At 49.6% G+C, this 27575-nt stretch overlaps 1 protein-coding gene across 2 annotated transcripts in view; it reads right to left on the reverse strand.

Moving 5' to 3' along the window:
* Nucleotides 1–22498, reverse strand: part of LOC111141441 (acyl-CoA synthetase short chain family member 1) — a 59719-nt gene extending 37221 nt beyond the window's left edge. For both annotated transcript variants that reach the window (XM_022494000.1, XM_022494001.1), the window contains exons 1-2: nt 22207–22498; nt 12121–12217 (exon numbers count right to left, since the gene is read on the reverse strand). In XM_022494000.1, coding sequence (XP_022349708.1) covers nt 12121–12217; nt 22207–22498 — 389 coding nt within the window. The remainder of the gene's footprint in view (nt 1–12120; nt 12218–22206) is intronic.
* Between the last annotated feature and the right edge of the window lie 5077 nt (nt 22499–27575).

Raw genomic sequence — 27575 nt, forward strand, 5'->3', positions numbered from 1 at the left:
ATCATCATAAATAAGTGGTTCCTCAAGTGCCTCTTGCCAGGAGGAAGAATGAGAATGCCAGTTTGCTTTGGTGTAAGTCGCTGTGTCATTGGCTCAGGGTATTCAAAAGCCTTGTGAAGCCCTCATCTGCATAGCCTACCTGCTGCATGCTCCCCCAGTAGGTGCTGACACAAGTCCTCACCCTGAGGGGGTCAGCGGATCTGAGAAGGATACATCACACACAGCGCGCATTGCCAGTGGCCTGCAGGTTGCAGGAACTCAGCCCATGGACATTGGTTCTGAGAGGCTGGAGGTGCCATGCTCTGAGGACCTCACCTGTCTGTCAACCACCGTGTCTCTACCATATCCACCAGCCATTGCACCTTCTGCAGCCACACTTGCCACCCACTGTGAGTACAGGGAACCTCCTCTCCGTGGCCAGCCAGGACCACCTTCTGGTTCCTTCCCAAACCCCATATGCTGGCATCCAGAACACCCCTTCCTTCCTGCCCATCACCCCATTCACATTTCCTTCCCATGGAACAACCGTAACAGCTATTCAGTAAATGTCCTGTGCCCGGGACTGCTCTGACTGCACACACACATTTACCCTTCACAACAGCTCGTGGTATGAGCTGCGATTCCCTCCCGCAACCTCCACTTCTCAGATAAGGAAGCTAAGGCAAACAGAACTTAACTGACTTCCTGAAATGGTCAGGGAAGGATTCAAACCCAGGCCTGGTTCCAAGGGTCCTGCTTTTAAGCAGTTCCCCCCAAAGCCCTCAATGTCAGGACAGCCGGTTTTCCACGGCAAACCTTCTCAAATTTCATGATTTCTGCCACTCACCAACTCTGTTGTTATGTATGTAACATTTGGGGGAGGGTTGGTTTTTTGTTTTGTTTTGTTTTTAATGTACATTCATTTTTAAGAATAAACTAAAAACTCTGAACTTGAGGCTGACCTTGTTCAAAAGGAAAATTAGCACGAGAAATGTTCAAAGCTAGCTCCCTCTAGTTACATGCAAGTTACATCTTGCAATCAGGATAGAGGAGAACAGGAGAAAGGAGGGGTTGAGGGTGGCTTTTTCCTTCAGGAGTCCATGTTTGGCCACACATTCAGGACCACCTGCCCCAGGATACACTCACTAGGCATATCCAGGTCGAAACATTCACCCAAAGTTGTTTTCTCCTGCTCTGACAAAGCCTTACATGCAGTCAGCCTCTAGACAAACCCCTGTGGAATGGAGGTAACGGTAAGACTTGAAAAAACCTCTGTCCTAATTAATGCCTGAATTCCCCTCAGACCTCAGCACTTGGCCTCCAGCCCACATCTTGTCTCCAGAAAAGAAGTTCTTCCTTTCCAGACCCGGCGTCCGGCTCCCAACCCTGAGGGAGCCAGAGGCTAGGCTGGTAGCCTTGTACAAGAGTGTGCTGGTGGACTCTGGTCCTGGACACCGGCCTAGAAAACAGCTGGTGCCCTGGCAGGACACTTGTCCACTGGCCAGCCAGGCTTGTTTACCTCCCAAGGAAAGCCACATAAGTGGTGTCCCTTCTCTGGTGGAATCAGGAACAGGATGTAGGTTTTAACTTTCTAAAAACATTCCCTTTTCCCTCGTCGAAAAAAAAAAAAAAAGGTATTGGATGTTTCTCAGGCCCCACTCCAGCGTGACCTGTCCCACGTGTGGCCTGGTGGGTCTTCCCACAGCGCTCCACACGAGTCCACTGAGCAGCAGGGGCAACAACAGGATACAGGGTGGCCAGCTTTAGACCAGACAGGAGTTGGGGGCTGCTCTATTTCCAGGCTTCACTGTGAGTCCACAGATCATTTCACATTAGCACGCAGAGGAAAGCAAGCAAGGAAACCGATGGGAATCTAAAGGCTATGCAGTGGGAATCTGGAGGCTTCCCTCCAGAAGAGGGAAGAATTTGGTACAACTGCCTCCGGCCCAAGCTGATTTCCTGGCCTCTGGTAGCAACTTGGAGAAACTACTAAAAAAAAACATGGGACCCATGAAGCGCACTATTGTGCGGCCTAATGGTTAACAACCAATTTTCCCAGGGGGGGAGAAAGCCCTGATTTATAGCATTTGCCAATTACTGTGGTACTAATATTCCGCCGGTGGAGGATTTCCAGCTACCAACATGACTCACTGACCAACCGAGCAAGGGACTGGGAAGAGGAGCCCTGTGACAGCAGAACCAACGTCATGAGCCCTCAGCACCCCAAAAGCTTCCTGTGATCTCCCATTGAGGCTGTCCTTAAAGCTTACTTCAACTCTTTCCTTCATAAAAACAATAATTGTTATTTACTTATTTAACTCATTTTACTTAATAATCATGCATTTAATAGACAAATAATTGGTAATAGAAATTTAAATTGTTCCTCTGGAAGGAAGGGGAGGAACAAAGGGCACACCCCGTTCATTCCACTCAAGCTATCTCCTTTACCAGGCCACAGGGCTCCCCTATCCTGGGTTTAAGGCACTGCGTTCTCTGTGAATTCCAAAACTGGGCTCCCTGCGGCTCTCCCCCTATGCACATATGGTCCATGGCAGCCCCATCACCCGGGCCGCTGCAGAAGGCTGCGCAGTTCAGCCCTGCTTGAAGACACCTGCCCCAGGATGCTGGAGGACATGCCAGGTCCTGTACCCCTTCTGAGGGATGCCCTTTGCAGTTCCACAAAAGCACCCCCATCTCCACCAGCTGGTAACATGCCAAAGACCTCCTCAAGTAGAACATTAGACTGGAAAACTGTCCCACAATTTAGTCATAAGGTCCAGAAAACTAGCAAGTTTATAATGTAAGGATAGGAGACGTCTCTTTTGGAAAATGGCCTGGCCTGTGATGAATCCACATCTAGATGGGCTTACGTTGGTGGAAGGGCTGAGTGAGTGACAGGGTGAAGATCAGAGCCTGTTAGTTAGAGCAGACCTTAAATAGCTGTGGTACACAGAGGAGTGACTCTGAGGGTTTGGTCACTTGCACCAGGAGGAACGACCACCAGGCCCCACCTGAGTGGCCTGGGATCTGGGCAGTGACAGGCCTGGTCCTCATACTGTCACAGTCAACAACCCAGGAATCTGAGCAGAATCTGGGTCCATAAACCCACCCCGCATAGACTTGCCTGCAGTCACCATGCCATTCTCTCCGTCGGCCTCTGTTCCGGCCTCCTCAGCCTGCCACCGGCTGCCTCAGATACCTCTCATCTGGGCTTCTGCGTGTGACTCAGGTTGCACCAGGCATCTGCACGTGAGGAGCAGTTGCACAGTGGGTTGTGCTTTGTTGCAGCTCGGGAGGGACTTGGGTTTTCCTGGAGAGATTCCACTTGTTGTAAAGATGTTGGGAGAAAGCTAAGCAGCTGAGCCAGCAGAACTGTGGTTTCCTGGCTGGGACCAGAGGCACAGTGATGTGTTCTGAGCACTCGGTGGAGCCTGTGGGGTCTCCATTCTTGTGCCAGAGTAGGTGCTGGGAGTCCACTCAGACGATCTCTCAGCACTCTGTCAGCTCCCTTTCTGCTTAGAAGAGTGGTAATGACTTCCTTTGTTTACAGCTGATTCCTGACAGACCCGGCCCCTCTGACCAGGGCAGGCAGCTATGTTACTGGAGATATGTTTCCGAATAAAGTCCCCGGGCCCCCTGAGGAGATCCTGACTTGGCACGGCTGAAGTTCATTGTTGGGAACCTCTCTGGGGACTCAGGCACACCCTGCACAGGCAATCCCTGCTTTAGATGCTACCAGAGTGACACATCACTGATGTGTGGAGACCCTGGGGAATTCAAATTCCAAGTCCTTGTTGCCTCATTAACCCAGTCAAGCAGAACCAGCAGGGAGAATGGGGATGTGTTGGTCCAGATGACTCAAAAACCTGCCAATGACTCAAAAACCTCACTCAAGTCTTTCAGAGGAAGTTTCTCTGGACTTGTTGATGGGAAATCATCAAGGCTCTCACCCAACCTGACCCGCTGCTATTACCACATTCAGATCTGGGGCAAGACAGTCTTGGGCAGGGCCAGCACAAAGAATGAAGGATGAAGGAGTGCCAGGCCAGGCAGCCCCTTTCTGAGAAGTAGCCAGCACCCTCTTGTCACCTCTTTCTCTGGCACACACGGCGTCCCCGACCCTGAACTTGGAAGGTGTTCCAAGGCCCAGAGCGCCCATTAAACATTCTGCTTCCTGCTCCTCACTGTTCCACGGTCACAGCAGGACTCCCCAGCACTTGGCCCCGCCTTCTTCTGCAGCTGACCCTTTGTCCTGCTTCAAGGCCACCTAGAGCCTGCTGGCACTGAGAAGCCTTCTCCTTCCCAGCTGATGTTAGCACTTACGGTGGGTCTGCTTAAGCAGGAAGTGGGGACAGACAGTGGGAACACAGGGTCCTGGTCACTAAAGGGCTATTGTCTGCACACAGCAGAGTTTACTCTCTACATACACCTCCAGGAAGCACGAGGAACCCCCAGGCATCTGGCCTGTCACCAAATTAGAGCTGCCAAGCAGGAGGGGTCCCGTTTACAGAGTCACCTCCTCCCTCTCAGATTCCTCAGTGCACTGGCTAAAGCCAATCAAAGCTGAACTCTAACCCCATTCCTGACCTTTCCAGCTGGGTAAGCTTGAGGAGCCCAGAAGCTCGATGGGCATCAGGTCCTGGGCTTTAAAACCAAATATGAGCATGTATGTGAGCTACAAGCATCCGCTACAAGCAACTGCCTAGTCAGCCAGGGACTGCCCCCAGATAGCAGGGTCAGGTATGACTCCTGGAGGACAGAGGGCTGGGACACCCCATTCCCATTCCCAGCCTGGTATGCAGGATGGTCACCAACAACTTTTCCAGGAGCTGTTGCTGGTGCCTTTTGTTCCAGGTAGGCAGTGGACAGATGAGTCCAGCCTGGCTGGCGTTGGGGGCTGGATGTGGGCTGAGCACGGGAAGGGGCCGCCCAGGGCACACACATATGCCACCCTCCCACTAGGACCTCTTCTCAGCCCTGCCCAAGACTGGATGCCTAGATGTCAGCACTGCACGGGCTGCCCTGCTGGGGACTGCCATGCACAGTGGCACACATGCCTACCATAGCTGTGTATAGATTTTTAAACTCTGCATCAGACAGTGGGTCTAACCTCACAGCGACACTTTCCTTCTGTGTCCACCAAGCAAGGGAGAAAGAAATGGACACTTGTGGGGAGAGGGGACAGGAATGAAGATGCACTTCCCCCAAGCCGGGGCCCGATGTGCACATCTGGATGGGTGAGGAGGTTCAACCACATCCCTCTGTGCCCACAGTGCTGCCCGGATGAGAACCAACATGGGGCGGGGCAGCGTGACACCAAGCGCTACCCACAGTGAACCTATGAGTGAGGCTTATCCCAAAGTCTTGAGTCTTCCGAAGCAGGAAGGAAGAAAACAGGAACAATAACGCCTAGTCCTAGAAGACTCCCCACCAAGCTGTGGCAGGAAATCTTGTCCCCACTCCTGAGGCAAAGAGCTCCTCCCCAGCCCCACCCTTCAGGCACCAGCTACCCTCCCCCAGTCCCACACCAGGTGTGCACTGTGCCCTTACCAGGCCTTGCTCTGCCACCTCCCACAACCCACCCATTCCCCAACAGCCCCTGCATGCAGAAGAGGGTCCACAAAAACAGAGATCCAGCTCAAAGGCATGTGTCCGCTTACGCGTGCGGACATGCGTAATTTAGAAGTAAATTTCTGCAAGTGTTTGCCCCCAGAAAATTCTCAGAAGGATCCCCATCAAGGAGGTTTCCCTGGCCATGGACACTCTCAGAGTGGATCATTCCTGCTGCAGTCCCAAGATCTGGCTGTTCTAAAATACGAAATTCCAGGGACGCCTGGGTGGCTCAGTGGGTTAAGCCGCTGCCTTCGGCTCAGGTCATGATCCCGGGGTCCTGGGATCGAGTCCCACATTGGGCTCCTTGCTCGGCGGGAAGCCTGCCTCTCTCTCTGCCTCTCTCTCCACCTCTGCCTGCCTCTCTGCCTGCTTGTGTGCTTTCTCTCTCTCTTTCTGACAAATAAATAAAATCTTAAAAAAAATAAATAAATAAAAATAAAATACGAAATTCCAAGAGACTTAGCTGATCCAAAAGAAGGACAAGAACAATAAGAAATCATGTATAGAAAGATGCAAAACACTTCCCAGTTTCAACATCCAAAGTCTTAAGGAAATGTAAGCGCACAATCCAGGGGACCCAGGGTTTCCACCAGTTCCTGGCAGCCGGCATGCACATTCCCGACCAAGTTTTGCAATCACAGTTACTCAGAGGTCAGCAGGGGAAAGGGTGTACTCAGGGTACCTCCCTCCTCTTAGTCAGGGAAGCCAGGACACTGCACATGAGCCAAGGGGCTGGGCCTCTCCTCCCCCAACTCAGGGGAGCCCATGGAGCAAACTGACTTTGCCCTGCCTGGCAAATGGCCCTTGCCATGGGAAACCTCACAGATCATGGGGCTATTTTACTCCAAAGCACCCTGCCCATCAACCTCATTAGGCCCATTAAGGATCCTTCCTTTCAATTGCCTTTTTTATTTTAATAAAGGAGTTTGCTCATTAAAGTAATTAATTTGGGGCCAAGGAGAAGAGCAAGTAATAAGGGTCAGGCCCGCAAGAGGAAGAGGGGCTGCTTTTTAGCTGACTAGAGATTGTTCTCCGGAGCTCAAGTCCCTGCTCTGAAAACACCACCCTAACAGCTCCCAGCCCCAGAAGCCACAGAGCAGCCCCATGCCCTTCCCTCCTCAAATCCCAAATCCTCGTCTTCCTAGACCCTATTCTGGACTTTCAAACCTAGGTGCTACTCCACACTTGGCCATCCCATAGAGGGAAGCAAGTTTTCATTTTGCAGATGAGGAAACAGTAACACTCAGTGCCTGGCCCCAGCATGCCCAGAAGAAAGCCGGCCCCTCTATGCCCACCCAGGGCTTCTGAGGCAGGCAGGATAGAAGGAGGCCTGACATCCCTTCTGCTCCTCTGGACAGGGCTTCCTCACCGTCCACCAGAAAGAAAATGGAACAGCCACAGAGATCGGCCCCTCCAGGGGCTTGACCCATAGTGAAAACTATACTCAGTTCATGCTGTAGGCACATTTAAGACAACACGGGCCCTTTATGGCATGGCCTGTACGTATCGGGCTCTGTTGTGCTGTGCTGGTTGTGACTACTGCACTGACCCAGGCCTGCTACTGCTGGAATGGTGCTCCTCTCATCTGGTCCTTTATTTTTTAGCTGGGGACGTGGTAGAGTGACAGGCCTCAAGGTCACAGGACTCAAATTTGGTCTTTGCCTTAAGTTCTGAGCTCAAGTTCAAGTTCAGACCTGTGTTCAGAGCACTCAGACACAAGATGAGCTGAGCCTTGGTAACTACTCAGAGGAAGACCCCCACAGCCTGCTGTCACCTGTGTTTCATAGCACCCACATACAATCCAGAGGCTGAGACCAGCCATGGAGCCTCCATCTGCTCCACTCCACGTCCTGTGTCCATCCCCACCTTGGAAATCCCTAGCCCAAACCTCCAGGCTCCAGACAGCAGTCTAGAAGCTTAAGAATCTACCCAGCACCCCACCATCAACTTCTGAGGACAGGGATTTGTGTTTTGTCCACATCCTCATCCCCAAGGGCTTCTCGAATCTGTCTACTTGAACTAGAGTTGAAGGACAATCTTCTAGAAAGACACTGTGCTGGAAAAGCACATATGGACTGTTGGAAGGAGCTGCACCCAAGATGCTATCCGGCCACACAGCCTTGGGGAGCCACCCAAGTTATCTGTCCCTGCCTGGCCTCTGCAGCTACTGCCCGTGGAGGCCTCAGGGGAGCAGGAGGGCTTGTAGTCTGCTTGTTTCCTAGGACAGACCAGCTTTCTCAGGCCAGCTCTGAACATAAATAACTTCTCTGGGCAGCAGTAGGCTAAAATTGGGCTGGGGCAGACCTCTGCCCCTGCTTCCAGGCTAGGGACTCAGGCTGCCCTCTGCCCGGCAGAGTCATGGCTGTTGATGCCTCCTCCTCCCAGAGCCCCATGGCCAGCTCAGGGCCCATCTGCACTGTGGAGTGTGCTCCTGCAGCTTCCTGGCCCATCTGGCAGGGCGCTCCTTGGTACCAGTGCCAACAGATGTCACAGAGGGAAGGAACCGGTGGGGCAGGCGAGGACATGGGGCTTCCCCAGGGTTCCCAAAGCCTATCCTGCCAGGCCTCCCCTGCCCAAGGGAGATGAGATTAGAAATATGTGCCAGTCATCAGAATAGTGGAGTCCACCCACAGACAACACAGGGCACATGTCCCAGAACAGGGGGCAGGGCCCTAATTGCCACCTGAGAGAGTGTTTCCAGGATGGATCCCGAACACAATGAGCACGTTACAGAAATGCGCCTGGAAAATGAGCAAGCCAAAAATGTATGTGTGTGAGTGCACAACCATGTGCGTGCGTGTGTGTGCATGTGTGCCTGCCCAGACATGGGGTGAGCAGTGGAGATTCTGGTGAGCAGGATGGAGGTGTCACTAGGGTCGCTGGGCAGGAGTTGTTGGTCCCCATGACAAGCTCTACAACAATGCTCCAGGAACATGCCTCCTCAGAAACATTCTGCAGCCCTAGGAGGGAAAGGAGATCCTCTCCCCTCTTTACCTCTAAGATAAGACTTTGACAACCTATTTGGGAAAAAATCAGAACAGTGATTGCTTGGGGAGGGTAGGGATAGTGACTGAGAAGGGGCATGGGAACCCTCTGGGACAGGGTCATTACTCTGTATCTCAATAAGGATTTGAATTACACAGGTATACACATTGATCAAAACTGAGCTAATGTACACTTGTGCATTTTATGGCATATAAATTTCACATAAAAAGAGAGAAAATAAACACACAATGAACTCCAGTTAATGCTCTGCTGCTGAAATGCATCCAAAACATAAGATGGACCAACCCCAGAGGGATAGATACACAAATCACATGGGATAAAAACTAGCTTTGTAAAACTCTAGGGGTAGAAACTGGGTGCTAAGTATACAATAGGTGTACTGCTTGAAATTCTTCAAATTATGAAATTTTTCATAATAAAGTGTTAGAAATAACAATAACAAAATTAATTCCTATCTAATCAGGCTGTGGTATTTAAATAAAGTAACTCAGGTCTGATGCTTAAAACAGTTCTGGAACCCAGAAAGTACTGGAAAAAAATACTGGGAAAATGATAATCATCATTTTTATTTAGTCCTGCTGCTTCCACCTCCAACACATTCCATCGCATCCCTGTGCCTACAGCTAGGATCACTTCGGTTATAATGATCACGCCATTCTACAGATGGGGACAGATGGAGGAATGACAGGGCTGGCCAAGATCACCACGCCAGCAGAAGGTGGCCTCAACTACAGACTGCAGAGTCCTCCATTCCAGAGCAAAGGCCATAGTACTTGCCCCAGGGGTGGGTCCGTGGGTCCTGCACTTGCTGACCTGCCACATTTTTTTTAAAGATTTTATTTATTTATTGGAGAGAGAGAGAGAAGGATAAAGAGCACCCAAGCAGGGGGAGCGGCAGAGAGAAAGGGAGAAGCAGACTCCTGCTGAGCAGACAGCCCAACTTGGGGCTCCATCCTAGGACCCCGGGATCATGACTGGAGCCAAAGGCCAATAGATGCCTAACCCACTGAGCCACCAGGCACCACAGAGGAGAAGACATGCCCCCTTCTGTGCCTGAGGTCATGGTGGGGGAAGAGTCAGCAGGGGCCACCCCCAACCTCCAAATGGACACATGGGTGTGGTCCCCAGCACGCCAGGCTCTGAAAACCACAGCCCCACGGCATTTCTAGAAAGGGATCAGGCTCCAAGTCTGGAACCTGGTCTTCGGGCCAACAAAGGCATCTTGGCTGTCGCCACATGAGACTCTGGGGCAGGAAAGCACTTTCTGTTAGTGGTGGTTTATATGCTGCAGGACATTCAGCACTGGCTTAGGGGACTCTCCTCTGAGCAGGCAGAAAGGAAATTTCATGTCAAAAACCTAAGATGACCAGGAGAATAATTAACCTGGGGCTGCCAAAAATTAGCTCTGATCACAGACAACCCATACACACACACCTCTTCTTCCTCAAACAGCGACTGGAAGCAGTCTTCAGGCACTCAGCCCAGCTACGGTTTGTAAAATCATTCCAGGCTAAGTCTGCTTATTTTTAAAGAGAGAATAATAAATGCTTTGCCTATACTCAGAAGCATGCCTGGGGCTGCTATGGAACAAAGGAACGAAAGCCCTTCTGGGTTTTAACACACCAGTGCATTTCTTGCCCATCCCCCGTGGCTTGCACACAACCACATATCTCAGCAGGCCAATTCAAGCCCAGCCCTCGGACCACCCAAAGCCACTAATTCAGTGTGCACATGAGGGATCTCCAGCCAAGGGGGGTGTCCCGGGGGTCCAGGCACATCTGAGACAGTGACAGAAGGAAAACAGTCCATCCCTGAATCAGCTTATTTCCAGCATCCAGTAGGTAAGCCCATCTACCCCCACCCACAGAGTCTTCATATTTCACTAAAGAATTAAACATAAATCTAGTTGGGCCAATAACAGTAATGAATGGTAAAGCCGGTTTGGTTGTTAGAGCTGTACTCCCCAAACTCAAGTGTGCATAGGGGCCTGGGCATCGCCTCAGTTGTTGGCCCAGTCATTGGGCCCTGGGCCCTGGGCCCTGGACCCAAGGCTCCCAGGGCCAGTGCTCCTGGTTGGTGGGCTACATGGGGGCAAGAGGCTTATCTGCACAGGCTGGTAGGGAGATAGGTCAGCAAACAACACAGACACTAGAAAAGGGGATGATAGCTGAGGGTTGTTGATGTGGGAGGTGGGCCAGGTGGGAGTTGCAGCAGAATAACAGACATCTTTTTGCTGCATCCAATGTCAACTGGAGTCCAGTTTTACCAGGTTTGGTGGATTTGGTCTGTGATAAAACCTGAGTCTGAGAAACAAACAAACCTAGGGGTGCCCAATGGCCCCCAAGTCACCAAGCAGGGGAGTCACTGCTGCTCTCAGGCCCCCTGCTTCCCTACAGGGAACCCTACCACGACCCCCTTCATTCCCACTGCCCCAGCCACATGCACCTTCTCTCTGTTCCCAGAACACCTACACTTCTTCACGGTCTTGGATGGGCCTGGAAATTCTTCCTCCAATCTTGGCTGTTCTTTCTTGGCAACAAGACCCCAGCTCTGATATCACCTCCTCAGAGAGGACTTCCGTGACTATTCAGTCTAAAGCGACCACCCAGTCACACCCTACCATGCATTTGGGGACTGTTTGTTACTATGACATACCCTAGCTTGTACTGACTGATGCAGTGGCCCTCAGTGAAACCTGTGGAATGACTGGACAAGAAAAGTTATAAGCTGCCCACCAGGAGAAAGAGCATGACTTGACTGCGGGGGAAGGGTGGTATTGGTGAAAAAGGACATACAACTCAGGTTGACAGTGGGTCTGAGATAGCATCGTAAAGGCAAGTTTAGGCTTAAACAAAGGGGGTTTTACCCTCAGGGAAAGGGAAAGCACTGGCCTGTAGGGACAAACCAAAGAGACCCCTGAGCAAGGCAGTCCCAGCAAGAGGGAGTTCCTAGATGCTGGGCTCCTTCAAACCCCAACATGCACACAACATCCAGAAAAGTGTTTGACACATGGAATGTGTGGAGAACTTATCTAAAGAATCCAAGATAAATGTCAGGAGGACCCTCCCCCCATTAAATGGCTTGATCTTATTTATGGTCCCCCTCTCAGAGTGCTGGGAGAAAGAGGCTGAGTGGGCTCATTTGTTTATTCCAGCATGTATTTTATTCACTTTGTACTCATGTTTACTGTCCTGGGACCAGAGAACATTTCCAAAGCTGAAACATGCCCCTTGAAACAAAGATGACCTCCACTGAGAACAAGACAGAAGCACCTGGGACTGTGCCAAAAGCCTCCCATGCCTTTAACATTCATCATATTTGTGTCCAAAGACCAGATCCTTCTGTGGGAACCTAAAGGCACCAAGTGCCAAGGTGAAGGGCAACCCTCCTCCAAGCTGGGCAGTCTTGCTCCTGGTAATAGCCCAGCAGAGATGTTTGGTGCTGGTGTCTACCACAAACAGAGAAGTAAAGGGCCAGGAGACCCTGCTGGGCACTGAGATGCCTTCAGGGGACACACAGTACCTGTATGTGATCCTCACTTCGGTTCCAGGCTCATCCCGCTCCCAGATCAAAGCGACGCTCTCCGGGGACTTCTGAACATGCTGATCCAAGCAATTGACTGCACAAAAATAGGTTTTACAGATGTTACACTGGGTTCTTTTGAAGTTGGATAAGGGGAGGGTTTGGTTTGCCATGGCTTGTGCTGCTTTCCACTGAGGTGGACCCTATGTTCCTCAAAGGCAAGGGATCTACTCTTTGCAAGGAGAACGATTGTCAAGAGCCTGCATGGAGCACTGGGTGTGGTGCCAAAACAATGAATACTGTTACGCTGAAAATAAATTAAAAAAATTAAAAACAAAAAACAAAAAAACAAGACAACCAGTACACAAATAGCATCTCACAGGTGCAGGGTGATCCCTTGTGAATACCTGAAGCAGGTGCTTTGCACCTCTGGTCCCAACCCTGGCCACATGTGGGCATCACCCAGGACACCCCCAGGGACCCTGACCCAGTTGACCTTGTGGTTTTCAAGGCTCCTTGGGTGGTTCTAACATGAAGCTGGGACGGAGTGCTGTAACCTGAGATGCTAGAAAGAAGGCTTAATGCAAACAGCCTGACCCTGATTCAGTACACAGTTCATGCGGCAGTCTCTTGAGTCTGCTGGAGGTGTAATCCAGGGCAAGGATTCATATTGCCTCTCAGATAACCGGCCAGCACCGTACAAACCAGCCTCTGCTCCAACAAGTGATGAAATGATAGGGAAATGCCGTGCTGGTTTTCCAGAAGACTCTGCTTCCTGCCCCCTCTATTACCCAAGCTCAGATCACATGACTGCCTGCAAAAACAGGTTAGTGCTGACAATTTGCTGTAAACCTGAAGATTAGTAGGATCGGGTAATTTGCTAACATCCTGTTCATTACTCTCGATTTCAAGGTGAGCTTCGATCTGGCAGGTTCATTTAGTGCCCCTTCCTATCAGCCCTCGCAGACAGATTTCATTACTCACTTCCCCTTCAGCAGAAGAAACAATGATGGCAAGTAGCTTCTGGACCCAGCAGTCATCTGCCCACCTGGTCTTCAGGGTCACCCCCAATGTCCAGATATACAAATTATTTCTTTCTTTTTTTTTTTTATTTGAATACAGTTACTTATCTTCTCCAATCTCCTCCCATACAAATGGGAGAAGCATTATCTACCATGTCTAATCACAGGATTACAATAGGAATCCAATAAAAGACCAATGTTGAAGTGCTATTGTACGAATGCAGGGTGCTGTTATCAACTGATAATACCATGCAATGAGCTACAGGAACTCCAATAATATTTCTTGATGGAGTAACTGTCCTGACAAAAGTTATGGGAAACCATACCCCTAAAAGATCATATGATTCTCATAATTCTTGAGAGGGTGAACCCCCATGAAAATATTTATATACTTTAGCTGTTGTATGCGAATAACATTTTTTCAGTCAGGTTATCTTATCTATCATTTACCCTTATAATAAAAAAATTACATTTGAGAGCATTTGGGTGGCTCAGTCAGTTAAGTATCTGCCTTGGGCTCAGGTCATGATCTCAGGGTCCTGGGATTCAACCCCCTATTGGGCTCTCTTCTCAGCAGGGAGCCTGCTTCTCTCTCTGCCTCTGCTCCCACCGCTGCTTATGTTCTCTCTTTCTCAAATAAATATATAAAATATTTTAAAAATTTATTTGAACTTTCTGAATCCTCACAGATATATGTTATACTTCAAAAAATTTAATAAAGATAGATATCATCAGGAAGAACTATTAATACTAATATTACTTATTGATACCAGAAAGTTCTTTGAATTACTAGAAAAACAGAAGAGAAGAAATGCCATAAAAACGGAAGATAGAGGGGCGCCTGGGTGGCTCAGTGGGTTAAGCCTCTGCCTTCGGCTCAGGTCACCATCTCAGGCTCCTGTGATCGAGCCCCACATCAGGCTCTCTGCTCAGCAGAGAGCTTGCTTCCCCTTCTCTCTCTGCCTGCCTACTGTGATCTCTCTCTCTGTCAAATAAATAAATAAAATCTTAAAACAAAAATAGAAGATAGAAAATACAAGAAGTCAAACTGAGGGGGAGGTTGGTGGCAAAACCTGGATTTACACAATAAACCTGATGTGTATGTGTCAATCAGTCCAAAATTTAGAAATCATGAGTTTTCACACTAAAACCACCGATTTCTGGCCTCTCTTGAGCAACCAGCAGATGAGGCCACACCCTATCTGGAAGTTGAAGCAGTAAGAACCCCCCAGTAGGGCCAGGCCCTTTCTCCCTCCCACCCCGTACCACTTCTGGACTCCCACCACGAGCCCACCAGCCCCAACACCCCGCTCCTACTGCCTGGCCCTGAAGGACCTAAGGGATGGACTAAGAAGAGATGACCCTAGGCAGGTCACAACAAGCCTAAAAGTGCCCAGTTGAGAACCCACACACTGAGTTACAGCTGTACCCTGCATGGGGGTGGTTGGTCCAACTGGAAGAGGGTGCTGTTCCCACCTGTGCACAAATGCTCGTTGGCCCATGGCTGCTTCATGCATCACAGGTGAGCTGAATACACCCGCTTCTACCTAAGAAGCCCGCTCTAAAATTTCTCCCACTCTGAGTTTGACTCTTTGAGTCACCCTGAAAAGTGGGCAGCCCAGGGGTAGCCTGGAAAACAGTTTCCAGGTGCTCTGGGTTGTACAGTGACCTGCCTAATGCCACAGCCAGAAAGCAGCAGGAAGGGCTTCCAATCACACATGACACCTCACCGCACGGTCTGTTTCCATGGCAGCCAGGGCACCAGGACATACTCCTTACTCAATGAATGACGGCCCAGCTTTGAGCCAAGACCCTCACAGTCTTGGACCCCAGCAAGGCATCCTCCACCTGGTTTACACCAAACAGGAAGGCAGTGTCCACAGGATGGACATCGGGTATCCAGGGTATAGATGGGTGGTCAATGAGACCAGCCATGTATCTGTCTTTCTGGAGCTGATGGATGGCAGGAATCCAGGCAGGTCAGCATGAAGCCCAAGGTACAGTGTCCCCTACATGCCTCACTGCCCCTCCCCACCCCAGTCCAGAACATAGGAAGTTCTCAACAAGCAGCTGCTAAGACTCCATGTGATCTACTTCCTCCCATCAATCATGTTGAGTCTAGTGAGCACCCTCCTCCCTCAGAGCCTCTGGACTGTTTCTCTGTGCCTGGGAGATGCTGTCCTACTGTCCACACTGCTGCCCTTCACCTGGTGTCCACACTCCTACAGGTCTGGCCTACAGATTCCCACTCTCACTGAGCACTTCACATCCCATGGACCTCATGCTTCCCTCTAACTTTTCCCGAGATGGCACTTGTAGCCCCTCTGTGGACAGGGATCCAATATCCTGTCCATATTTGTACGTGTGCAGCTGAACACAGAGCACAGAGCAGAGAAGAACCACAGCTCTGAATAATGGAGGGACCATTTAAGTCCTCAAGCTGGAGGGCAACACTGGAGTCTAAATGACACCATGTTGGCTCCCTGCCTGAGGAGGGAACAGATCTCTTCTTGTCTTAGTGGCTTTATCTCTCAAGGTTTCTTTCTAGTCTAAATTAGCACTTCTGAATCCCCCAGAATCCCCAGAGGGCTTATTAGCCAGAGATGGTGAGGTCCTGCCCTGAGTCTCTGAATGAGCAGGTCTGGGTGGGCATGCGCATCTCCACCTCTAGTAAGATCCCAGGTGCTGCTACAACTGCCGTCCTGGACCCACTCCAGCAGACACACATGTAGGCTTACAACTACATACATTCTGTTCCAGATTTGGGGCAGGGTGAGGGGACCTTCTTCTTCCTTTGGGGACAAGAGTAATTAAAGACTTTCTGTAAGACATCTGGACAAACCTTTGCTGGATGGTGGCCTGGAGTCATAGGGAAAACCCACGCACTGGAGTCTGGACCCTGTCCAACCACTTGCTAACCACAGACGGTGCACTGCTTATCTAATTTAAATCTCACTTTCCTCATTTGTTGTGGGAGCGATGGCTCCAGACTCAGAGATGTGGTAGGAATTAGATGCTTTGTGGGTTTCCTGCATGAGGTCAGATGGGAATAAAAACACCCTCTACAGCTACCGCGGACAACGCTCAGATGACACCAGGATATTCACAAAGCTCCATGCAGGGCCTGGGGTGACAGTAGCCCTAAGATTCTGTGTGTGTGCTGGCTTTTAATACATGGGCATGTTTCCTGCTGTTGCCTCAATTGCAGGGAGGAAAAGAAAGAAGGGAGGGTAGGTGGAAGGAAGGAAATTCTTCCTTCTCCACATTGGAAAACAAAGCCTCCACCTAAAGAACTGGGCAGTGGGACAAGAAAATTCCATTTCCAAGAACAAGCAGTTAAGGACCCAGTGTGATTTTTAAGGCTCAGCTCAAACCCCACCTCCTACTCCAAGTCTTTTCCAATTTCCCAACACACAGTGACCTCTTGATCCCTGTCATTTTCATACCATTTTTAATGCTTACTTACCTGCCCAGAAGTCACCACTCTGGGACACAATGCTAGTTTTGCTAGATCCTCCCCTATCTGGGTCACAAGTCCCTGAGGACAGGGACCATGTCCCTAACATTCCTTTATCATGGGTTTGGGGTAGAAGGGATGCTATCAGAATCCTCCCCTTAGCATCTATAAAAACCTTGAGCAAGTGACCCCTGTGTGAGGTCACTTGCTTAATGATTTGTGGTTCCCCTCCTTGGAAGAATGCAGGCTCTGTGGCATTGGGCATCTTCCATACTGTTCATCACCATACATGAATTGGAGCCTTCGTTTCCATATCTGTACAATGGGACCACAAACCACTTCACATCGGGATCAGGAGGATGAAGTGATATGAGGCTCCATCATGTTCCTAAGAACAGGTGTGCACCTGGGCCTAACACAATTCTGCAAAAAGTTAGGCAAATGTCTGTTGGTGGTTCATGTGTTCTGAGCTTTTTTTTTTTTTAGATGTTATTTTATTTGTGAGAGAGAGAGAGAGAGAGAGAGAACGAGTGGGGGGGGGGGAGGGGCAGAAGGGCAAGCAGACTCCCTACTGAGTATAGAGCCAGGAACACCAAGCAGCGCTTGATCCCAGAACCCTGAGTTTAGGACCTGAGCTGAAATCAAGAGTCAGATGCTTAATTGACTGAGCCACCCTGAGTTTTGTTTTTTTAAAAAAGATTACAATAGGATTATCATTTCCATTATAAAGATGGCACACACTTAACTAGGAATTTTCAAGAACTATTGTCAGTTGTTTAAATACATCTCTTCCCCTCCCCAACTTTAAGTGAACCCACACAGGGAAATTCAATTTTATTCAAAAGAAATGAGGGAGTTAATATTCACAAAAGGATTCACAATGGGCTTTCTTTAAATAGAAAATCTCCCTGGCACATTTAAAGAAATTACATCAGTCTCAAATTGTATTTGCCAACTTTCCAGAAGCATCTGCTACTTAAAGTAAGTCGTGCATCTGACAAGTAGGAAGAATTCAGTCTCTTCAGGGGGACCCTCCTCCTAAGACCAAGGGTTACACTTTCATTTAGACTTCCTTGAAAGACTTTAGAAAAGTTTCTTCAGTCACTGCGAGAAAAATGAGGCACAGAAATACAGCATCTTGCCACTCTCAGTGTGTCTGCCTTCTGGATTATGGGAGGTACAATCAGAAAGAGGAGGGAAGTACAGCAAAATGGTTTCCATACCTTCAACTCATGCTCCAAAAAGCATCCAGAAATCTCTGCGCTCAATGGTCAATTAAAAATAGTTTTTCTACACCCTTGCTTTAAGGTAAGAAAACCCATTTTTTTTTTAATCTGACTCAGAATTTGGTCTTTAGAAAAAAGAATTTAGGGGTGCCTGGGTGGCTCAGTTAGTTAAATATCTGCCTTCTGATCAGGTGATGATCCTAGGGTCCTGGGATTACTAGAGTCAGGCTCAGTGGGGAGTCTACTTCTCCCTCTGCCCCTCCCCCCACTCATGTGCATGCTCTCTCTCTCTCTCTCTCTCTCTCTCAAATAAATAAAATCTTAAAAAGAGAGAGAAAACAGAATTTAATTGTGTGTTTTGAAAGCAACACATGTCATTACCCTCTAGTTCTGCATTCTCAACTTCTTGACATCCTGAGCTCATGGGCAACAAAGCACAAACTTTTATCCATTGAGCCCTGTGAAAGACAGCCGAATTTCTGATTGGTAAGAACACTTTCTAGATACTAACCTTTTATCAGCTATGTCATTTGCAAATATCAGTGAGGTGCGTGGTGGGATGGGTGAAATAGGTGACAGAGATTAAGAGTACATTTATCTTGATGAGCAATGAGTAATGTATAGAATTGCTGAATGACACTATATTGTACACCTGAAACTAATATAACACATGTTAACTGTACAGGAATTAAAATAAAAACCTAATTTTTTTAAAGATTTTTATTATTATTATTTATTTATTTGACAACAGAGATCACCAGTAGGCAGAGAGGCAGTCAGAGAGAGAGAGAGAGAGAGGAGAAGCAGGCTCCCCGCTGAGCAGAGAGCCTGACGCGGGGCTCCATCCCAGGACCCTGGGATCACGACCTGAGCTGAAGGCAAAGGCTTTAACCCACTGAGCCACCTAGGTGCCCCAAGAAACCTAATTAAAAAAAAAAAGTATCCTCTTTAGATCTTGGTTTAAAAAAAAAAAAAGAACCTTCAGCAAAGCAGTTTTACATAAATATAAGGGAAGCAACTGGAGGCTCTCTCTACCTGCCCTGCCCAGGTGGCCCCTGACACCATGACCCCACCTGGTGACCTGGCTGTCCCAGAGCCCCAGGATGGACTTTGAGAGCTGTGTTGGCCACCTGCATGCCTTTCCTAGCCTGCCTCCCTCTTATCCAAGACTGATCATATGCAAACCCGTGTAGTCCTGTTCAGAGGAAACAGCACTCTATTAACAATGCTGAAGGCCAAGTTCAAGGTCACAGCTTTCCCCATGACTCATTAATAAATAACAAAAGCCAGTGATTGGATGCAAGTAATGCTTTATAAGCATTTTCTCATTTGACACTAACAACAGCCCCAGATGTCCCCAGGTCATACATACACTGCCAGTCAGAAGAAGCTTAGCAGTGTGGCTCTGAGTATTGGTCTCAATACTAGTCTCTGAGACCTACTGTCACCCATGTTCTGTCGCCTAGCGACAAGCCCTGTGTAGGTGCTTCGGGACACAGTTCCAGTTGAGCCCAGTCTACAGCCATCCCAGACTTTGGAGTGAGAAGCAGGGCAGACACAAGAGACGGAGACAGACTTCAGGAGCAGAAAGAAGCCATCCCCTGGCGCTTGCCCATCAGCCCCTGTCCAAAGTTCTGACCCACAGAATCCGGGGGATTAATAAAATGGTTGCTGCTTTATGCCACTAAGCTTAGGGTGGTTGGATATGCAACAATAGTAACTAGAATAGAGTTTGGTTACACCTATCTTTACTTTACACATGAGGAGATGCATGCAAAGTACAGTAAGGGGAAAGCAAGGATTCAAATCTAGGTGTGATTCTAGATACACTCTAGACCACTAAACTGTATGGCATTACCCATATACCATTTTTGTTTGCTTAATGGAGGCATCCCCAGGACACTAATCCCAATCCTATCCATTTTATTTTTATTTTTATTTATTTATTTTTTTCATCTTCACTGGCATGGGATATATAGGTCAGTGGTCCTCCACCTTGAACGTGCAACAGAAGCCCCTGGAGGGCTTGTTAAAAACACAGATTCAAGGCCTGGGTGGCTCAGTTGGTTGAGCAACCAACTCTTGATTTGGCTCAGGTCATGACCTCAGGGTCATAGGATCAACCCCTGTGTCAAGCTCCACACTCACTGTGGAGTCTGCTTGTCCCTCTCCTGCTCTCACTCTCAAATAAATAAAATCTTTAAAACACACACACACACACACACACACACACACACACACACACACACAGAAAGATGGCAGGGCCCCACTCCCAAGGTTTCTGATTTTGATAGTCTAGAATGGGGTGTGAAAACTCGTGTTTCTAAAAAGTTCCCAGATGATTCTAATGCCACTAGCCTGGGGACCACACCTTGAAAACCGCTAGTATAGATCCTCCTGAAGGAGTAATGTCATTTTTGAGAGCAATACTTCTTCGGAACAAGCCATCATTGTGCTGTCTACAGATCAGGCCAAAACACCCCCACCCATTCCACAACGTTTTAAGTGGTTCCCAGGGCAGCTCTGGCCTGGCCTGGCCTTTCTCCATACTCTGAACATACTTTGCAGACACTGGCAAAGGGCAGAGATATTCCTGACAGCTGAGTGGGCAGGCATATGCACTAGAGGTAGGAAGTTGTGAAAAGCTTTCTACACAACAGTTTTCTGAAGTTCAAATGACTATGTAGCCAGAAAGGAGAAATAAGTGAAGAAAAAAGAAGCAGAAGAATTGTTTGCTGAACACACCCAGCCCTGACTCATGAGGTCCTTGGTGCCTGTCCCATGAGGTCCGTCCCCACTGTCTTATCAAAGAGTGTGAGGTGGCAAGCCACCCAGGAATGTTCACAGTGGCCTCAAGCCTCCAGAAGCTGCACTTTCTATGCCTCCAGAAGCTATTCTCCTCCCCTTCAAAGGCACATGCCATCAACCCCGCAATCCCAAGTGTTTGGTTTTCTTTCCATTGGTTCAAGGACACTTGCTGCTGACTCAATTTTAGAGAAAACACTTATCTAGTAAGTGACTCACTTCGATTAAACCAGCAAAGTAATATATAATATGAAAAAACATATATCTGGTCCAAAGTTCCCTCAAGTTTCTTTGTCTGAAAGTTAACTGCAACACACTACCCATAATTTTATGGCTATTTCTAAATATAATAAATTAAATTCACTACTACATACTGATCACCAATAAATGCCAGGCTGTTCCATACCTTCTGGCACTGTGTCCTCACAACCAGACTAGCGGGTAGGCATTATTGCCTGCAGTTTATATGAGGTGGGCACTTAAGTTCAGAGGAGCAGAAAAACTTGGCCACTACTTGGTGGAGCTGTGCCACACAACAGATCCTACCTAGAAGTTCAGGTCCAGTCATGGCCCTGCCATGAAGATCTGCATGTCCTTTCCTTAAATACCTCCTAGACTCCAATCAACTCCATAGTCTGGGACAGCAGGCAGCCCCTCTGACTTGGCACCTGACTGCAAGTCCCATCCTGCCCTGTAAGACCAACCCCAGGCCTAACCTTCCTGGCCATTACCGCCTCCAGTCCCTGGACCTTCTCCCCTTGTGGCATGGGGATACAGTGTACCCACCTCCCATCCCAAATCTTAAAGAAACACTAGTGGATTCAATCTCAGCAGATACCAGAGGACTGACTGGCTGGTGGAGCTGGTTTCTGGAATCTCAATCACCACCCGGTCTAAAGCAACCTGTAGGTCTTCCGAGGCAGTACACAACTGAAACAGTCAACTGGGAGACACCCATTCCTTCCTTCCCACCCACAAGCCCCAGAGCAAGAAGATAACTGATTCCAACTGCTGGCGAGAATTTTTTCCTAACCCTCTGCCTGCCAGTCGGTTTGTTTACTTGGGCAGTTTCTCCCCGAGCAAGTCTCTGGGGTACCCAACCAGAGGCAACAAGTAAGGAGCTTTTAGTTTTTGCCTCTCCCAGGGACAGGAGTGGGGGAGTCCCCGCCTACATCTGCGAGCCGGCGCCCTCCTCCCTAGTCTGGCCTAGGGGTAGCCCACAGCGCAGTGGAACCCCAGGTTGAACTCTGGGGACAGTGGACTGAGGAGCCGCGCTGGGGCAACACCAACGACTGGGCGACCCGAACGGATGCCCGCCCGGGGCCTCCGCAAGCGCGAACCCTAGCGCGTAAGCTGGAGTCTGGGTTCAGGGTGGCAGACGCCCGGACTGGAGCCTTCGGGGGTCCTGATAGGATGGGGGCTGGGGCGGTGAGGCGCCACCGTTGAGAGTGCGAGGAGCAGAAGACTGGAGGAGGGGCCTCCCGTGGGGCCGTGAATGGCTGTTAAATGCCCTCCGGAGTCCTGAGCTGGGGGCGCCCTGGACTATTTCCCGCCCCACACCCCGTAGCCCACTCACCAGACACGTTTAACTGGCCTCCTAGAAACCAGCCGATCTTCCCGCTGCTGAAATCACAGTCCCAGACCGTGTGATAGGGGGTGTCCCACACCAGCGTGTCCCGAGCCAGCGGCCCCCAGAAAGCGGCGGGATCCCGGGCCGCCTGTGCGCTCTGCGCCTGGTACGAGCCTGGCTGCCCCGCAGCCCCGGGGGCGGCTCTCACCCCACGCAGCTGTGGCACCGGCTGCACCGAGCGCCCGCACAGGCTGCCCAGGAGCCGCCCCGCGCAGCGGCCCAGGCCACGCGCCGCCATCTCGCCAGAAGCCCTTAGGCACTTTGAGCCGCAAGCTGGGGCTGCGAGACCGGGCGCCCCTTAATGTCTCTGCGGCCCCGCCCCGTCTCCTCCTCTAGCCACCACCCCCTCCTCCCCGCGCCTGTCGCGTAAGACGCTGCCTCCCGGAGCCTGCCCCGAACCGCACCCCTTCTTCTCCTGCCCCAGAGAAGAGGTCCGCTAAGGAAGAGTGGGCATGGGGAGCACAGGCCAGAAGGTGGCCCTCGGTTCTGGTGGGGCTGTGATGCCCTTGTCTTTGCCTTCCCGGCCTGACGCTCAGCGTCAGGCGGTTTTGGTTTCACTTTGTGGGTCTTCAGGAACCAACAGTTGCACCAGGAAAAAAAAAAAAAGACTCGTGCGTCATCTGATATAGGCTCCAGGCTCCAGGGAGCCTGAACCATCCGTTATGGGAAGGAGCAGGCAAAAAATGGAAGCCTCTGGTGGAGGGAAGTACGCAGGTGGGTGTGAAGACCACCACAGTTAGGTTCTTTCAGCATCTCAGAGACTGAAGTCCAAGTATCAATCCTTTTGTGCTCCCTTGAGAGGAGCACATCATCTTGCCAGGCCGACCTGTGACTCCACCCTCCAGCACACACATAAGTGGCCCATGTGGGCCCGATGGACTGGTTAGTGTGCCTAGGGCCAGGATGTTGGTCTGGGGTCTGAGGCTCAGACCCTGGCCTGAGGACTGATGCTCTTAGCAGCCAGCTGCCAGCCTTAGGCCCCTTGGGAAGTATAAGCAAAGCAAATGCTCTGCTAACCTTGACTGATATAGAAACCTGGGAGTTTCTCCCATTGCTCCGGCATCTGTGGCCTTAGCTTAAACCTTGGCTTTGACCTTGGTCAAGTTTCTTAAACTCTCTGTGCCTCATTTTCATTTCCTGGAAAAGAGGATTAACATCTCTTTCCCCAGGGCCAAGGTCAAGATTAAATGCAGTAGTATCTAGTCTAGCCTGCAGTGGGCACACAGGAAGCTCAGTAGTGGAGGCTATATTGTTGTCCTCAAGCCAAGAAGGATAGAAGGAAACTCATGGAATCTTGTTTCAACCAGATTCTTAAAGATTTCAACACCCAAGATGTAAAAGTGTAATGAAGAAGGCGAGCAGAGGAGAACAGGGATTTGGAAAAACTGGTTGGTTGAGTTCTTTGGGTTTGGGAAAGATTCCTTCCTGCTAGCTGTATGATCTGCAGAGGGAAAGACCAGGCAGAGGAGAACATGTCAGATGCGCTTCCACTGGAAGACAGCCCCAGCAGTGCCTGCCCACGCGTGCGTGTGTGTGTGTGTGTGTGTGATGCCCGCCTTCTGCCAGAGAACCGAGGATTTTAAGACTGGTGAAGAGTGAAATAGCTAGCATTACACATGTGACTTGCTCTGTGCCAGGCAATTTTTTACTTAGCTTAAAAATTATCTACAGCTACCACCAATGACCAACCCCCTGGTGGGACAGATACACAAAGAAATAAATGGGCTTACTGGAAAGCCCACAGCAGTCACATGAAAGAGCAGCACTGACACCCAGCACTCCTGCTGCCATCTCAGTAGCTGCCTCACCATTTGGCCTGAATCTTCATTTTCAATAGAAAATGCAAAACTGTCCATGAAGATTATAACTGTGGTGGTGTGTCCCAAAGACTGCCACCAACATTTCATCCCCTGTGTAGAAGGGATAGTATGCTGCTCCATGGAGAGAGGAGCCTGTCCCCCGCCCCTTGAATGCAGGCTGGTGGATTTCTTTAGCGCCGGGCCGCAGGGGGCATCCCTGTCTGACAGACCCAGATTTAGGCCCTGCAGGCCCCAGCTGCAGCTCCAGCTTTCTTGGAACTTGGGTGTGGTGCTGTAAGGGAGCTGAAGTAGCCTTCCAGAGGAAGATCCTCATGAGAACAATGAGAAAAGTACATAGAATTGACTTGACTTTAAAATAAAGAAGTACAGGTGTGCCTGGGTGGCTCAGTGGGTTTAGCCTCTGCCTTTGACTCAGGTCATGATCTCAGGGTCCTGGGATCGAGCCCTACATGGGGCTATCTGCTCAGTGAGTAGCCTGCTTCCCCTCTCTCTCTCTGCCTAGTTGTGATCTCTGCCAAATAAATAAATAAAATCTTTATTTAAAAAATAAAGAAGTACAAGGGGAGCTGGGTGGTGCATTTCGTTAAGCATCAAACTCTTGGTTTCCGCTCAGGTTGTGATCTCTGGGTCCTGAAATTGAGCCCCATATTGGCCTTCCAACTCAGTGTGGAGTCTTCTTCGGACTCTCTCTTCTCCTCCCTCTGCCCCTTACCCTCTCAAATAAACAAAGAAACCTTTAAAAAATAAAGAAGTACCTAGTTCTTGTTTTCTTCAGGTTGGGTAAAGAGAAGTGATTATGTGGACATAAAACATTTCAGAATTCAGGTGGTACAAAATTGCACTTCCAGCAGCCAGCCCATTAACCAAGAGATGACCTGGGAACCTGCCTCCTGAGTGTCATAGCCCTGGGGTCCCTGAGGCCAAAGCCATCCTTTCTGCCTCCTAGAAACATATCTCCCATGACTAGAACTAAATGGAGCCACTGTCCACCTGCCCCAGCCATATTCCCCGGGCTGCTTCCCTGGGGCCGCAGTGGTGCTGAGAGAGCAGCCAACCATCCAGTGGTCACATGTTCTTCCCAAGAGGCCCCTGGGCAAAGTCCTCAGAACTGAAAGCTGTACATTGGCAGGTGCAGAAGTAGGGAGGCCTGGGAGGTTTCCCATGGGAAGCTGGGGCTTACTTTATATCTTAGGCCTGATGTTCACATTGGAGGCTGGAGCCCACCAACACCCCCTTTGACTTTTGCCTCCTTAGATCCAACCACCTACTTTACTCAGAGCACTTGGGTGCCCCTAGAAACAGTTTTGTTGGTAATGGACCTGGGAAAACCGCCTGCCCTCAGTCAGTAAGACCTAGCCCTAACTCACCAAATCTGTAAAGTTGGATACTTCCACAAAAGCCTTCAAAGCTCTCTGCTTACCCACTCTGCACTTCTCTTCAATGACATGCATAGGTGATCCTTGGAGCCCCTCCTGTGTGCACAGCCCAGGGCTAAGGGCTGACAGCTTAACAAGGATGACCTCAACACAGCCCCTGAGCTCAAGCTTACCACAGGGGGAGCAGGGAGAGGCAGAGAGACAGACAGCTGCTCAAATGAGTGAAATGCAAAACAAAACCCAAACAAAAATTCCATAATAGGAGGCTTGAACCAGGTCTGAAGGAGGAGAACACTTGGTTGGCTGGGAGTCTAGGAGTGCTTTCAGAAGGGTGTCGGGGAAAGCTTGCCCCCAGGTTCCCACTTTGCAGTGTTGCCATGACCTCAGTGGTAATGACAACATCTGGAGAGGTTTGTATCCATCCCCTTTGGCAGTGGGGGCTCAATGATTCTCATATAGCTGCAGCACAACCTTTGTCTCCCATCCTATAACACTGCACACCACATCCCTGTGGATGAGCTGCCGACCCCACGCCCTGTGGGGTTAACCCAATGATACACAGCAACTACAGGGTGGGAGTGCTCCCCACCAAAAAGCTGGACAGGAGATGAAAACCGGGACCAACTCCAGGGCTCCAAAGGAGACATACCATCTGCTGCCTCACACCTGACTGATGCAGTCAGGAGCATGGTCTGTGGATTTCTTTAAAGCTGGCCTACTTAGAACTGGCTTCGTCCTGGATAGAAGTGCCACCAGGGATGGACGGTCTGATGGGTTTCTGGTCCAGTAGCTTCTGAGAATGGCAGCCAGTTCTGCCCGGGAAGGTTTGTATTTCAACTTGCATGAAAGAAAAAATTAAGGGGGTGGACAACTAGGGAGGGCTCTGAGCTCACTCTTGGGGTTCCCGTTGAGCTCAACTGGTGACTCAGTCGGGAGGTAACAGGAGGAGCAAGAGGCTTATATTCCAGAGGGCAAAATGGATGAGACAGCCAAGTGCAACACTATTCAGAGAAGCCACCTCCCAAACTAGGACAGCCATCCTGAACAGTGTGTGGATTTCCTGCATGTGCCAGAAAGGCCCAGGGGCCACTTGTCCTCATGGTTCATCCGGTGGGTTCATTCTCTGGCAGAGGCCTGCAGAGTCCACTCACTCCTCTTCACAGGCCCTAATGCCCACCAGCAGCCCACCCTGTCCCCTTCATGGTCTCAGTGCAGTGGGTATCCTTGATCAGTCACTTGTCTGGCAGTGATCACCTTGGATGCTTGGGTCCTTCATCGCAAGAGTCTACAGGGGAGGAAGGGCATCCAGGAGCAGTCTTTGAGCAGGTCTGAGCTACCCTTTTCTTGTCACAAGAAGGCAAAAGGCAGCTGAAACCACTCTTGCTATCTCTGCCTGTGGCAATAGGAATGCTTCCATCGGCTCCCCAGCCTCTCACCTCAATCAACCCAAATATGAGGTTTTACACAGTACAACTTTGAGACAAACACCCTGAAAACAGAGGGCTCAGCCAGCAAACAGTTGCTGGCCACCTGGGAAAGACACTGCTTTCTCTGGAGAGGACACTGCTTTCCCTGGGTGCTGGGTTCCAAAGACAGATTAAACAGGACCCCAACCCTGAAAGCACCAGGTGAGAATACAGGAGGATATATACTCATTAATTGGATCAGAACACCAGTGGTAGAAAATATAAACCTAGTTGCACCAAACATCGGATAGCATGGTGTTTGGAGAAATTTAAAGCAGACCAACACTGCCACCTGGTGATGAATTCTACATTTAACTTTTTTTCATCATAAATCTAGTCTTTAATCCCAGTCCCCCTTTTCACCCTTTGTCCCCACACACCTCCCTCCCTTCTGATAACTCTCCTTTTGTTCTCTATAATTAAGAGTATGTTTCTTGGTTTCGCTCCCTTCCTCTCTTCTTTGCTCATTTGTTTCGTTTCTTTAACTCCACGCATTTAAAAAAAAAAAAAAAAAAAGCTCACACATGAGTATATTATATATTTTTCATTTTCTGGTTGATGTAATTCACTTAGCATAATACTCTCTAGATCCATCTATGTTGTTGCAAATGGCAAGATATTCTTTTTTATGGGAAGTCTACATTTAATGTTAA

This window comes from Enhydra lutris, unplaced genomic scaffold (assembly GCF_002288905.1).
Source record: "Enhydra lutris kenyoni isolate GAN:26980312 unplaced genomic scaffold, ASM228890v2 scaffoldscaffold6, whole genome shotgun sequence".
Lineage (NCBI taxonomy): Eukaryota > Metazoa > Chordata > Mammalia > Carnivora > Mustelidae > Enhydra > Enhydra lutris.